Below are 15,415 nucleotides of genomic sequence, written 5' to 3'. Positions count from 1 at the left end.
CAATTACCCTGGACAGACGAGCACACACAAGCTTTTCAGCCCCTTAAAAAGGCTATGTATTAAGCCCCAGTGTTGGCAACACCTGATTACACCAAAGACTTTACCTTGTTTGTAACAGAGAACTCAGGTACAGCCCTATCGGTCCTGACCCAACTTCAGGCAGACAGACATAGGCCATGTGGTTATTTTTCCAGTACACTGGATCCAGTGGCACAAGCACTACCTGCCTGTCTAAAGTCAGTGGCAGCTACTGCTCAGGCTATTAGACAAAGCGATGCTATTGTATTGGGACATCATTTAGTAGTCCAGGTCCCACACTCTGTGGAACTTCTCCTAAAAAGAACGCAAACACAACATCTGACAATAGCCAGACTCACAGGATACAAAATGACACTTTTTCAACCACACATTGAGATCCGACAATGCAACATTTTAAACCCAGCAAAACTGTTGCCACTTACCTCTCCTACTGAACAACTTCACGATTGTATTGACACAATTGATTTAGTGACCAAACCCAGACCAGATTTACAAGATACCCCCCTTTCTGAGGCAGAGATGACACTTTTTGTTGATGGTTCTTGCATGAGACACCCCACTGGAGAACTGGCAGCAGCTTATGCCGTCACAAATGGTATAAGCACTTTGGAAGCACACAAAATAGAGATACTGTCAGCACAGGCAGCCGAACTAGTAGCACTAACACGAGCATGTCACTTAGCAAAAGGAAAATCAGTTAACATCTACACTGACTCACAATACGCTTTCGGGGTTGTACACAACTTCGGCACATTATGGAGGGAGAGAGGATTTCTCACATCACATGGGTCAAAATACAACATGCTGCCCTCATCACTGCCCTCTTGGAGGCCAGCCAGTTACCAACAAAAATAGTGGTGCTGAAATGTAAGGCACACACAAAAGGAACAGATGAAATATCGAAAGGAAATGATTTCGCAGACAATGCAGCCAAACTGGCGGCGAACACAGAATTGAATATACTACACCGCCAATACGCAATGCGAGACCCCTTTTCTGACATCCAGGATGTCCAAAGTCACACCACACCACAGGAACTGCTAGAATGGAAAGAAAAAGGAGGGGTCCTTACAGACCAGGGTTGGATGACACCTGAGAGAGCAGTATGGCTACTGCTGGATGCTATGGTACAGGTTATAGTAAACACCATACATGGACCAGCGCATCTGGGAGAAAAAGCAATGTTAGATAGCATACAGAACATATGGCATAACAAACATTTGAGAGCTGCAGCCAAACAAAAAGTAAAAACATGCATGATTTGTAACCAGTTCAACCCAGGTAAAGGCACAAAGGTGGAGCAGAGTGGATTCCAACCCCCTGACCATCCATTTGAAGCTCTCCAGATGGACTATATTCAGATGGAGAGATGTAGAGGTTACAAGTATGTACTGGTGGTGGTGTGCGCGTTAACAAGGTGGACTCAAGCTTACCCCGTCCCTGACTATACCGCCACGACGACTACGGATGTATGACGTTAGCACGCATACTATTACCACGCATACCTTTACAACACGGTATTTACAACGAATACCGTTACAACGCATAGCGCTTTGAGGTGCTGGATAGTGGTAAATATAATTTTATATTCCAACTCCAGTCCCCGTGGACACTAGGGAAGGTGTTGGATATAAAATTAAACTTATTCCCTATCCTAGAGCGCCCCCCAGCGCAATACGTTGTAATGGTATGCGTGGTAATGCCTGCGTTGTAATGGTAGTGCGTTGTAACAAATGCGTGCTAAACGTTGTATACCTTCTAGTAAGAGAGTACTTCCCACGCTATGGGTTGCCAAGAGTCATATATTCAGACAATGGCCAACCGTTCTCTTCCGAGCTAATGAAACATGTCTCCCTTCTATTAGGATACACTTGGAAATTTCATTGTGTGAGACACCCCCAGGCAGCAGGATTGGTAGAAAGACACAATCAGGCTCTTAAAACTAAGTTAGCCAAAATTACAGCAGGAAAGGGCGCAGATTGGATGACTGCCTTACCAGTAGCCCTGTTCTATATGCGAATGGTACCACACTCCCGAATAGGATTAGCACCATTCGAGATGGTTTTTGGCAGACCGCCAAACATGTGGGGAGTTCCTAGACCAAAATCTATTACTGATGTGGATAGCAGAATATTGACTGATTACCTGGCTTCCTTGATGTCTGCACTCCGTTCTTGTCGTTCATAGGTGGCTGCAGCCTTCCCAGACAAAACCAACCCTGAAGAGCACACCATCCGACCCGGGGCCTGGGTCTCGGTCCGCAACTTCGACAGGACGAATCCCCTCCAGCCCAGGTGGAAAGAGCCGAAGTTGGTACTCCTAACTACGCGGACTGCGGTGAAGATTGAAGGCAGAAAAGGCTGGTTACATGCCAGTCATTGTAAAAAGTACTTTGGAGAAATAGACTCCCTTGCCAGCGATAGTGCCAAACCTAGTGACACTGTGACTGAACAATCCTCGTTGCCCTTAGAACAGACCCCACAACAGGAATATAGATCAAAGTTGAGGTCTGCCACCCAGAATCTGGCTGATTAAGTCCACGGACACAGGTCCAGCGGTGAAGTGGTCAGAGCATGGGGACAGACTCAGACACCCTGTCTATGTGGGAGAAAGAGAAAGTGAGGCGCCGAAAGAAGAATGTCAAGAAGTTGCATAGCGGCTCTAACATATGTTTAATAATACTGTTTTTCTTGATAACTATCATGACATGTCTCGGTTGGGTCCTTCACATTGTCTTCCCGCCAGCACCACATAACTCCCATGCACCTAACGGCACCCAGGAACACAAATATCACGACCTACCCCCTCATGAGCAAGCCCATAGACTAGCCCTACAGAACAATACCTTTATACAGATGCTACACTATACTCATCAAGCCAGCAATATCACAGATTGCTGGATATGTGGCCGCCTCCCACCTCATCAAAAGAAAGGTGGGATGCCTCTCTTCCCGTTCCTGTTTTCTTATAATGGGACTTGTGAGGCCTGGTTCGCCCTAATAACAGCCGACAACACTACCCCCACCTCCTGCCCTGGTGGAAATAATTCATGCAAGAATTGGTGGCCTTGGGGGGATTTAAATAAGGTCCTTAATGCTGTCTGCTACCCGAATGAGAATGGAGATCCCCAGGCGAGAGGTACGGTCCTAGAAAGCGAAGAATACAAGCAAAGGAACGTGACCATGTCCTACAGGATATTAAATACCAAACCTAAAAGGAATGCTGGGCCCCCTTCCATCTCGGTCTCAACAGTAAAAGGGCACCTGTGCGTCCGGAAAAATGGCTCTGTTCCATTAGGACACAGTGACTGCCATACCACTGTGAGCTTTGAAGACAAAGGAAAATCATCATTTTCAGCATCTCGCCATACTTATTTTATCTGCGGGCAAACAGCCTATGTGCGGCTGCCCTTGAACTGGGGGGGAACGTGCTATATAGCATTTCTGCTGCCCCCTGTCTTGGTGGCCCCATCCACTTACCACCGAGACCTCCTAGTGCCCCATGTTAGACATAAAAGAATGATCAACACCTCCGGGGTTGATCAAACGGAAACTACATGGGAACAATATACAGACTTCAACAAAGGATTCTTTTTCTTTATCGGCCCTGTACAGAACAGCAAACTCATACGCATGTTGACTAGGACCTTGGAGGCTGTTGTAAATCAGACGGCGTCTGCCCTGGGGAACTTGACTCAGGAACAGTCTGCCATAAGATTGGTTGCTCTCCAAAACCGCCTTGTCCTTGACATCATCCTGGCTGACAGAGGCGGAGCCTGTAAAATTATCGGCTCTAGCTGCTGTGTTTTCATTCCTGATAAATCTCCGTCTGTATATACGGCTATAACAAAATTACACAAGATAGCCACCAGTCTACATCAAGAACCTGGCACTTGGTCATGGTCTGACTGGTTTTGGAAAATAGTATCATCCTGGGGATGGAAATCGCTGTCAGCAACAGGCATAATACTCCTGGTAATAACTGGACGCTACCACCACGTATCCAGCAGAAAGAAAAGGAAAGAATTATGCTACAGGAATGCATAGACAATCTCATGCAAATTGAGATATAGAAACAGGTACACTCTGGGGCAAGGAGGGAATGAGGAAATAAAATTGACAATTGTGCCCCATCATTTCCCTGTTTCTGCCTGGTAGCCATTTTTCTCAGACAAACACCCATTTTGTGTGTGACATCCATTTTGTCTTCAGACCCACGAGCAAGACACCCTGCACCTGGCACCTCAGTTCATTGACCACACATTCCTGTGGTTCTGCCAATTCTGGGAACCAGCAGTAGATAGTTCCTGTTTTAAGAAATAGTTGCTGTTCTTGACTGTAAGACAGAGATAAAACCCCCCGGATGAGGAAGGGCCTTCAACTGAAAAGAGCAAGAACACATTTCAACATCACATGCACTCTCACGAGACATAGGACATGCCCATACCTTGAAACGTCTTGTTTGAAATTACGGTTTGTCACTTCTTCTTGTCACTTCCTTTTTCTTTCTTTTGATTACTGATTGGATATGTATAAATATTCTGCTGTGTGAATGAAACTTTAGACTACTCCTGAACCCGCTTGGTGAAGAAGCTCTCCCTTAACTCGAGTTATTGAATAAACCCTTCTTTACTCGAATACGACGGACTCCTCTCTTTACTTAATTTAAAGTATTTACTAATATAGAAATTCTAAGATAAGGTAATATTAATTATTTACCACAAAACAATAAATCACGTTCAGATGCATCTCTAAATTAAATCATCAATTTGAGCCCTTTGGCCTCGACCTTATCGGACATGGCGATCAATAGTTCCCAGTCCAGAGCAGGGATGTCTTTTTGAATCCTATTTAATGTTGAGCGTAAGTCCCTGAGCACCCCGGCATGCTTAGCTATGCATATGCCTCTTATGAAGGCCTTGAACCCCTCCCACAGAACCGCCCAGGTATCCACAGAGCCAGTGTTGAGCTCAAAGTATTCCTCAATGGCTTCTCGGACCCCCTCAAGGAAAATCGGGTCAGCTAGCGCCTTCCCGGGAAAGCGCCACTGTCACTCGAAGCCGCCTGGTCTGGGAATTATTAACTTGAGAACAACAGGAGAGTGGTCCGAAAGAGTACGGGGAAGGGTGAGGAGACCATCCACCCAGCCCGAGAGCCCCTGGGGGACTAACCAATAGTCTATCCTAGTCCAGGTGTCGTGGAACCCAGAATAGTGAGTGAAGTCGGGAAGACCAGGGTGCAGTTGCCTCTCAATATCTATCAGTGAGAGTTGAGAGCAAATGTCACGTAGGGCGTGCCGGGAGCGTGGCTTGGTGTCAGATGAGGTGGAAGTACTATCCCTAGAAGGGTCAAACAGCAAATTGAAGTCGCCCCCCCATTATTAATAATTCCGGATCCAGTGAAAGGAGCTGTACGTGCAGGTCGTGAAAAAAGGAGGGGGAGTCAGTGTTCCGGCCGCAAACCCCAATAATGGAGACCTTATGTCCCAGGAGTGTACCTGTAACTATTAGCGTCCGACCCTCCACATCCACTAAAGTCTTGTGTAATGCAAAAGGGACCCTTTTATGTATGAATATGGCAACTCCCCTGGAATACCAGCTATAGTTAGAGAAAAATATGTGAGAGCCCCAGCTTTTAGCGACGGAGGAAGGGACCGAATTGGACAGATGCGTCTCCTGCAGAAATATAATATTAATGTTATGTCGGACAATATAATTAAGGACTTGACTACATTTCTTAGAGTTATTGAGACCCCTGACGTTCCATGACATCATAGATAGCCCGGAAGGCCCGGGCTGCTGACCTAAGCTAACCATGACAAAAATATAAAATGCAAAAAAACTGTAGTGCATGCAATCAATTCGCCACATACCGACCCTCCCAGTAAGGATTCCAAGTGTACAAAAAAACAAAGCAAATAACCCCCCCCCGCCCACCACCCAGCCTCAATACAACCACAAAGAGGCAAACCCCATTTTGCATGATGAAACAACAGAACCAAGTGAATATACCAATCACAATAAGAGACTGATAGGCACAAAACAAAAACGTTATGTGGAACAAAAAACCTTACGTATTCACCGTAGGGCGAGGCAACGCCACGCCAGTCGGGCAAGAACGAAATAACTTCAAAAAACAATGGAGAAGATGTGAGCGTGGAATAAAACAGTGGCACACAGCTATAATATATCATGGCAATCAGCCCGTCCCAGGCTCTGAGAAAAGATCAACACTGGCCTGTGAGTCCCCTCGAGGTGGGGAGCCAGGACTATGGTCAGCAGGAGTCCAGAGCGACTCCCCTTGTAAGTATGACAAAATTCCTGTGCCTCAGTGGGGGTATCAAAGATGCGAGCTCTGCCATTCACGTCGACCCTCAGTCGTGCAGGATACAACATGCCATATCTGAGGCCCAAGTTCCTCAAGGTCGTCTTTACACCATTAAATTTGCACCGTGCATCTTGAACTATAATAGTAAAATCAGGATACTCTGCACTCACTACTCTGCACTCACAACTCTGCACTCACTACTCTGCACACTCACTACTCTGCACTCACACTACTCTGCACTCACACTACTCTGCACTCAATAGTCTGCACACTCACTACTCTGCACACTCACTACTCTGCACTCTCACTACTCTGCACTCAATAGTCTGCACACTCAGTACTCTGCACTCTGCACTCACCACTCTGCACACTCACCACTCTGCACACTCACCACTCTGCACACTCACCACTCTGCACACTCACCACTCTGCACACTCACCACTCTGCACACTCACCACTCTGCACACTCACCACTCTGCACACTCACCACTCTGCACACTCACCACTCTGCACACTCACCACTCTGCACACTCACCACTCTGCACACTCACCACTCTGCACACTCACTACTCTGCACACTCACTACTCTGCACACTCACTACTCTGCACACTCACTACTCTGCACACTCACTACTCTGCACACTCACAACTCTGCACTCACAACTCTGCACTCACAACTCTGCACTCACAACTCTGCACTCACAACTCTGCACTCACAACTCTGCACTCACAACTCTGCACTCACAACTCTGCACTCACAACTCTGCACTCACAACTCTGCACTCACAACTCTGCACTCACAACTCTGCACTCCCTTGGGAGGCATTTTAACAACAATAGGTCTCGCTGCCAAGATCTAAAAATGGCAGTGATAACGGTAAGCAGCATCCTTGTCCTGGGGTGTTGTTATCCCTCCATTGTTCTCCTGGCTCTAATAGAAGCTTTTACAAAAGAGCATACATCAAAGCAAATGCTTTGGGTGTTCAGCAATTGCAGGTGATATAGAGCTTCACTACACCTGCGGTGGCCAATTGTTTTTAGCAAAGGATTGAGAAAGTGCTTACGTGCATTATTATTAAAATGTTTTTTAAAAAATGTAATGCAACAAAGAGTGTTCGGAAATGCCATCACAGGGACAAGGTGAAGCAGAACTCCCCGTTGTGGCATACAATGTAATGAAACACAAAAGCCGCTAAACAGTACAAGATCTAAAACAAAATAACAATGATCTCTCCTGTGCGTTAATTTAAGTTAAAGATAGAGCGCTGGCTCGGGAGACTTGCCATAGTTTGTGGTTATGTCAAGTTTACTCCAGAAAGAGAAGAAGTGATCCACTAGCGTGCATTGGGCGTAACAGCACAGGCCCTGTGTAACTTGCAGGACACGCTTCAAACCCTAGGCTGGGCTGTAGTACCTTCCTACCCAATTTGAACTCAATGTGAATTTCTGAATGTTTTATTCTACACAGAGACAGGAAAGGGAAAAAGAAAACCATTAAGGTGTGAGGTTGTACCATTTGGAGACCCAAGGGACACTGAAGATGGGAAGGTCTGGTCTCTATTTTAGGCTACAAAAGGCAAGGACAAACAAACTTGTTAAACACGAGCAACAAAGATGGAGGAGCTTCCGCATGGGAGCACCAGGACTCAAAGTACCTCACCTGCATCTAACTTGGGCTGCCATACAGTTGATCAATCTAACAGACTCCTCCTAAACACAAACAGGAAATATAGTCTATGGCAGGAAATCATGTGTAACACAGAAGGCTCTGTCTATTTCAGATCTCAGCCAAATTGCGTCCATATTTTCTTAAATCGATGAGAAGCCCAAATACCCAAAATCTGGAGTTTATTGATTCCAATGCTAAGGAACGAGTCATTACAAACATGAAACAAGCATTTTCAATGCAATAGGTCTCGCATTTACGAGAGTTTAAGCTATTGTCATTTTCAATGGCAATAGGTCAAACTCTTGTAAATGTGAGACCTATTTCACTTCAAAGAAGCTACCTCATTTTCCGGGGCTGCTTGAAAATGGAAGGTCGCATGGTGAGGAAAGCACTGCATGCCTGCAGTATGAGAAACCCATTTTTTTTTAAAAGAGTGCTTCCTGACTAAATAATACGTACCATGTTGCAACAGAAGAAAAAGGGCCAGTCGCTATGGGAGGTTACAATTGCAGACAAGGCCGTATCAAGGAGGGACTAACAAGCCTGATAACGACTCGCAAGCCAGTGTTTTTTTTAGAAGGATCATGACACAAGCCAATGACAAATATGGGCGGAGAGTGGAAGGGCTTCAAAGCCATACTCCACTACTCCATGCCCCTCAGCAGGGCATGCGCTGCCCAGGCTCAACCTAAAAATTATAACCAGGAATAGCATAGCAGATAATCTACAATCATAGAGCAGTTTGCAAGGGAATGAATTTCAGCAGAACAGCTCATTCTAATTGGTGTCACTGACTGCAAAATCACGCCAAGCTCAATGCAAGCAAAAGAAGAGGTGGGAAGATTAGATAAGCACTCAAGGTCTTGAAATGGCGTATGAACAGCTAAAACACATAGAAATGTTGTTCCAGCTCTTAGGAGGGTACAAAACAAAATAACATGTATTGGGTATGCCAGAAAACCACAATCTCAGTCACAGAGTAGGGCCCAAGATACCCACTCGTAAAGACGGAACACTATTTAACACCATCGGTGCGGCGCATTTTCCCGCTGTGCGCTAAAGATTCGCAAATCCCGCGGTTCATGGCGAGCTCAGCTCGTCATGAGCGTACGAGATGTGTTCTTCATGACGAGTTGAGCTCCTCATCAGCGTCGAAGGGGATAAGATGTACCTGTCAAGGGTTGAGAGTGATTGGAAGAAGAACAAAATGAAAGCATAAGTCAACACAGAGGCGCCAGGCCATCAGACCTATTGCTATGGGACACTATAGCGCCACAAAATGAGTATGTTATTGGGCCAAAACAGGGTTTTTGCAGCTTTCCCCCCACTTGTACTACTAGATGCCGATTTTTAACTCTGACAGTGCTCTGAAGCTGCTAACCAGGTTGTAGTGCTCTCTCCCTAAAACTATTATGTGTGAATTGACAATCCCAATTGACAGAGACTTTACCCACGTATAAGTCCCTAGTATATAGTAACAGGGGTTTGTTCCACCGTGGGTGACCCCAGCAAATTACTGACAGCAGGCCAGCCATTGCAGACTGGAGGAGCAGTGCAAACAGCTTGAACCCGACTGTGCCTCACCATGTGCGGCCAGTCAAATGCACTATTCTTGATACATGGCAGTCACCCCTAGAGAAGGACTTCTGTGACCAGGAGGCATGGTGCAGTATATTAAAGCTTGTATGTTTCTATAGCGTCTTTACCATTAAGGCACACTATAAGGGGTAGACGTTCTATGGGAAAACATGGGACTTGCACCCTGGCAGACCCGGGTTGCAAGTTCATTATGATACCACTTAGATATGTAAAGTTTGGTATAAAACAACAAGCCTTCTCTCTCCTGACACAAACCTGGTGTCAAGGGAAGGCTGGCATGCACCCAGGTGGCACCTTAGTGGTTGTCCATCTGGTTGCCCCATCTTTACTGTATTCTGGCTGACCAGCCTGAGCTTCCCCACACCTGCTGTTGCCAAGACAGGATTCTAACCTACTGCCAGGCAGTGTGTTCATTCCCATGAGTCAGGCACAAAAGCCAAGGGAGGAATGAGGTCACACCGCCAAAGCAGGCTAGTAAATTGGCACATCAAGGCGATGAGCTTCAAAGGCCCGCCCCTTGCCACAGGCATGCTTGCACACGGACAAGTCAGGAAGGCTGGCCACACCTCTATGGCGGGCAGCTTCATCTGTACACCTAAAATACAACTCTGCCATCTTTGGTAGGGAACAGATAGTGGGTTCTGTGTAAAAAACGTGACCTACACCACCAGATGTGGTCACCTCAGGGGCAGATTAGCTGCAGGGACTAACTGCCCATTGGTTACTAGCTCCCACACCCCTAACTCCCCTACATCTAGGATTTAATGACCCCTGTGACACTAGAACGTCAGATCTGAACAGCTTACTTCAAGGAAGGACCAAGAGGAGACCTGTGTCGCCGACAACAGGATTTTGCCCATAGCTCATAGACAAAAGAAGGATACTTTGTCCCTGAGGCAACAGACTTGGAACCATGTGAAAGATCCTCATCCGTGGCTAAAACTCAACACTCCTAATGAGAGGGACCCTTGTGGAAGCCAGAAGCACCCTCAGTCTCCCCTGGACTAGTGGCACTAGTCCCCTGCAAACAGCAGGTAAAAACACTCACCGGATCCAAATAATTGCTGTCCATTGGGCCCTCTGAGGCCTCTCCCAAACACAGGTGGTCCAGTTAATTGCTGGAGTTGAAGTCTCACCTACCCTGAAGTCTCAGGCGGCTAGGCTACTGCCCTGGACCCACTGAAGTTCCAGAAGCTTATCGCTGTATTCACCACTGCCAAGGCTTCCGGTAACCAACTTCCTCACTCGATAGTGCATCTGCAAAGAACACCGTGCAACCATCATCAAACATCAACAGCTGTGCACCTGTTGTGTTTTTGCATTTTATTTCTTGCTGCACTGTGTCAGTGGTAAAAACAGCACCACAGGCAGCCCCGGTACAGAACCAACGAAAGCAAGAACACCTTTGCACCCAGACTCCACGGGCAAGGTCAAATTTATCTGATTATTGTGGCCTAGTCCTGGGGCCTGATTGACCATAACCCTGTGAGGGTTCCACGTAACTCGACCTGCAAGTGACTTATTCTCACTAGTGATTTTTGCCATTGACCGCAATGTTATTTTGTCTATGCATTTTACTGATTTAATATTGCTTCAAAAATCTATAAATCTAGTTATACGTATGCAATTCATTTTCGTGTCTAAACTAAGATAAAAATACACTCTATTTTTATAAATTGGGGTCTACTTTTTCTCAAGTCATGTTAATTATTTATCTTCTTTGTTGGTACTCTGAAATGCTTAACATGTGTTCCTAAAGACTGACTGCTCTTTGCCACTCTATCAGGCCTGAGCTAGGGATTTATTAGTGTGAATCCAAGGACCATCTTTGGGGTATTGTGATAATATCACATAATATACCACTTTCCTACAGTCATGGGCAAATTCAGTCTAAATACTGAAATGTAAAAACTGGAAATTCTAGCCACGCTTGGAACAGTAATAGTTCCAGTGCGACGTGTCATTTAAATGACCTGAAATTCATAACTTTTCAAATACGAACAGACCCAGTAGGAACTTGGGAGTCCTAACACATAGCAAAGAAGTATTTGAATCAGAGAAGTGTCCCGTGATACGCTAATAATTTGAATTCAGACTCAACTGTCTTGCCTCTGCATTCTAAGTTATCAGCTAGCCCAGTGGTTCCTAACCTTTTGGTCTCTGTGGACCCCTACTTAATCATTACTGGAACCCGCTGACACCCACTGAATCACTGTCGGAACCTGAAGACCCCCACTGAGTCTTTACTAGAACCTGTGGACCCCGGTCCAAGCTTTTTATATGATTTGGCCCACAAAACAATAAACAGAAAATGAGGATTCAACAGACAAATTCACAAATGATTAAATAATTTAAGTGACAAGCATAAAAGAAAAAAAACCACACATTTTATGAGAAGATTGGATCTTTTCTAAATTCAATTGAGTCCACTCATCGTCCATACTATATACTGTTTAATGCATTCACACTGCTCCCACAAATCAATCTCAGGATACCAACAATGTTTAGCCTCCAATTTCTACTTCCAACACATTTACCGAACAGTTTATAATTTTCCTTCTATACCTTTTTTTAATCTGTTAATATTATTTAGTTTTCAAAGGAAACGAGGACCCCCTGAGTGTGCTTCTGTGATCCCCAGGGGTCTCTGGATCACAGGTTAAGAACCAATGAGTTTGACCATTCCCTGCCTTTTAACCAACAAAGTCTAGAATTCAGAGACAAGTTCAGTCCTGTAATCAAGCCGTCTTGTTTCAGCATTGCTGTCCAACTACTGAGACAGAATATTCAGATGATTTCAAAGTTGAAAGATTGTTATTCCCTGAGTCACTGATTAGCATATTGCTGTAACCGTGGGGTATTTCTTTCAATATCGCAGGATTTTAACTTGTGGGGATAGTGTAAGGGATGTAGCAAGTAGGCTTTCGGCTCTCCATAAGCAGATAGCCCCCACACTTTAATCCACACTTGTGAAAAGCCCCCACACTTTAATCCACACTTGTGAAATCATACGCATGATGACTGTCACATCACTTTGCTACAAATTCACACAGGACCAGTATTTTTTCCGAGTACTCTACAACCACAAATCTACGATTCAACAGACAGAAGAGCTGAACGTTCAACTTGAGAAAGTTACAAGCATAGATATAAGCTAAACAGTACAACAGGATAAAAGATTTAAAACTAGCAGTAGAGAGTATGAGAATCCATACTCTCAGCTGCTAGTTTCACATCTCAGGAAAGGCATATGGTCTTCTGTTTATGGAGATGTAATCTGGCAGACCTAGCCATTGCCTGGGTATGTTCTTTTGAGGTGTAGATGGGGTCACAAAGGAAACCCAAGAATTAGCACTGCTATGCAGTTTGAGAGTTATCATAACAGAGACCATGAGGAGGTGATCTAAAGATCTAGTATATCCCTCTTTCTTCTGGCCATGCCAGCATGTACCGCATGTCTCTCTCATATGCAGGGACAAACCAATACATACTTAAACAAAGCGCTTTAATGCAAACATTTGTATCAGTTCCCACAAGTTGAGGCTGACTCCATACTGAGTGAATGAAGCTGTGGAATTCACAGCATTTGCTAATAGGAGTCCTATGTGAAGTTGGCATGATATTGTTTTAAATAGTACATGTTAGATCTGGTATCCTTGGCGTGGTTTTCCCCTGACCTTTTGCCTCCTGACCTCCTATTTTTGCTAACTTAATTTCTGCTTGCAGGGCACTGATGGGGATCTTACCCGTGTGTTTCCCCAAGGAGGTGGTATCTGACCGGGGACCAACTTCATGTCCAACTATATGAAGGTCATGTGGAAGGAGTGTGGTGTTACCTATAATTTCACCACTCCTTACCACCCCCAAAACGAATGGGTTGGTTGAAAGGTTCAACCATACCCTTAAAGGCATCATTAGGGGTCTACTTAACCCATGAGGCGTAAGTGGGATGTCTTCCTGCCATGCCTTTTATTCATCTACAGGGAGGTTCCACAGAAAATGGGTGGCTTTATCCCTTTTGAACTCCTTTATGGACACCCAGTGAGAGGACCTCTCAGTTTGGTTAAGGAAAGCTGAAAGCAAACTCCCAAGAAGCCACCCTAGGATGTAGTTAGCTACATGCTGGTGTTCCACAACCTAACAGCCAGCTTCAGGAAGCTCTCTCGAACCTTGAAGCTAGCCAGGAGGACCTGAAATGATGGCATGACCAGAATAGCACTTTGGTTGAGTTTCAGCCTGGTCAAAGAGTGTGGGTAATGGAGCCAGTGGAGTCCCATGCCCTACAGGACTGCTGGTCGGGCCCATGTGAAGTAAAGGAGAGCAAGAACAATGTTACTGACCTGGTGGACTTGCAAACTCCCAGTAACCCTTTGAGGGTCCTGCACATTAACTGCCTCAAGCCACACTTTGAGAGGTCTGAAATTCCCATGCTCTTGGCTACTGATGATGGGGTGAAAAAGGAGAGTGAACCTCTCCCAGATCTCTTATCTTCCAAAGAGCAGTATGGGTCAGTGGACGGTGTCAACCTCTCCCCAACAATGACCCTAAACCAAACAGAGAGACTGCCACCAATTGCTGGGACCGTTTTCCTCTTTGTTCTCCTTTACCCCAAGACTCACTGCATGGTGCACCCATGACATGGATACTGGGGGCTGCACACCTGTAAAGAGAACAATTTACAGGTTGTCTGATAAGGTGAGTGCCAGCATCAAAAAGGGGGTCCCCAAGATGCTAGTGTTAGGGGTTATTGAGCCCTCAAACGGCCCATGATCCAGGCCCATGGTGCTGGTTCTCAAGGTTGCCCCTCCAGGTACTGGCAGATTGCCTTGTCCGAGAGGGCTAAAGAGAGGTCTGAGTTCTCAACTCCAGAAGGGCATTTCCAGTTCCATATTATGCCCTGGGGTTTGAAGAAACGCCCCTGCCAACTTCCAGAGGCTGGTCAATCAAGTCCTGGCTGGGTTGGAGAACTTCAGTGATGCCAACTTAGACAACATTGCAGTCTTCAGCTCCAGTTGGAAGGACCACATAAACCACCTCCAGGAAGTGCTTCAGGTTCTGCAGAGCGCTGGCCTGACTATCAAGGCCAGTTAGTGCCAGATATGGGCAGTGTTCTGTGGTCTACTTGGGACACCAAGTAGGGGGCAGCAAGGTGAAAACCTTGCAGCCACGGATTGACAGCATTCTGGCTTAGAAACACCCCCCCCCCCTTCCCCCCCCCCCTTCCCCCCCCCCCCCAAGACCCTGACAGAAGGGAGTGCCTTTTTAGGCCTCACTGGTTATTACCAGAGATTCATCAAGGGATATGGCACCATCGTTGCCCCAATGACAAGGCTGATTTCCAAGAAGTGGCCACTTCAGATGATCTGGACTAAGGCATGCTAAAATGCTTTTAAAGCCCTGAAGGCAGCCTTATGCAAGGCACCAGTGTTTATGGCCACCGATTTCTCCCGAGTCTTTTGTGTAGAGGTACGCCTCAGAGCCTGGCATAGGGGCTGTGCTCTTACAGCTAAATGAAGAGGGCCTGGATTAGCCTGTAGCCTTTATCAGTAGAAGGCTACTTACCAGGGAACAGAGGTGGAGTGCATTTGAAAGGGAAGCCTTTGCTGTGGTCTAGGTGCTGAAGAAGCTGAGCCCATACGTGTTTGGCACTCACATCAAAGTTCAAACAGACCATAGGCCTCTCAGATGGTTATTGCACGTAGCTCTTTAAACGTGGCTCAGGCCTGCCTTTGAAGAACCTGTGTGTGCTGTTTTAAACTGCCATTTCAACCTGCCAAGCTAA

At 45.9% G+C, this 15,415-nt stretch overlaps 2 protein-coding genes across 4 annotated transcripts in view; one reads left to right on the top strand and one right to left on the bottom strand.

Annotated features, from left to right (window-relative positions):
• SFR1 (SWI5 dependent homologous recombination repair protein 1) overlaps positions 1-15,415 on the bottom strand; it is a 155,226-nt gene that overhangs the window by 90,979 nt on the left and 48,832 nt on the right. The window lies entirely within an intron of this gene.
• LOC147712015 (endogenous retrovirus group V member 2 Env polyprotein-like) lies at positions 2,613-4,085 on the top strand. Its single transcript, XM_086919575.1, has one exon. It carries the CDS (start codon positions 2,613-2,615, stop codon positions 4,083-4,085), a length of 1,473 nt encoding a protein of 490 aa, XP_086775701.1.

The sequence above is a fragment of the Lissotriton vulgaris genome, chromosome 5 (genome assembly GCF_964263255.1).
Source record: "Lissotriton vulgaris chromosome 5, aLisVul1.2, whole genome shotgun sequence".
Classification (NCBI taxonomy): Eukaryota; Metazoa; Chordata; class Amphibia; order Caudata; family Salamandridae; genus Lissotriton; species Lissotriton vulgaris.
The sequence above is the reverse complement of the archived record's forward strand: the minus strand, read 5'-3'. Positions and strand labels throughout refer to the sequence as shown.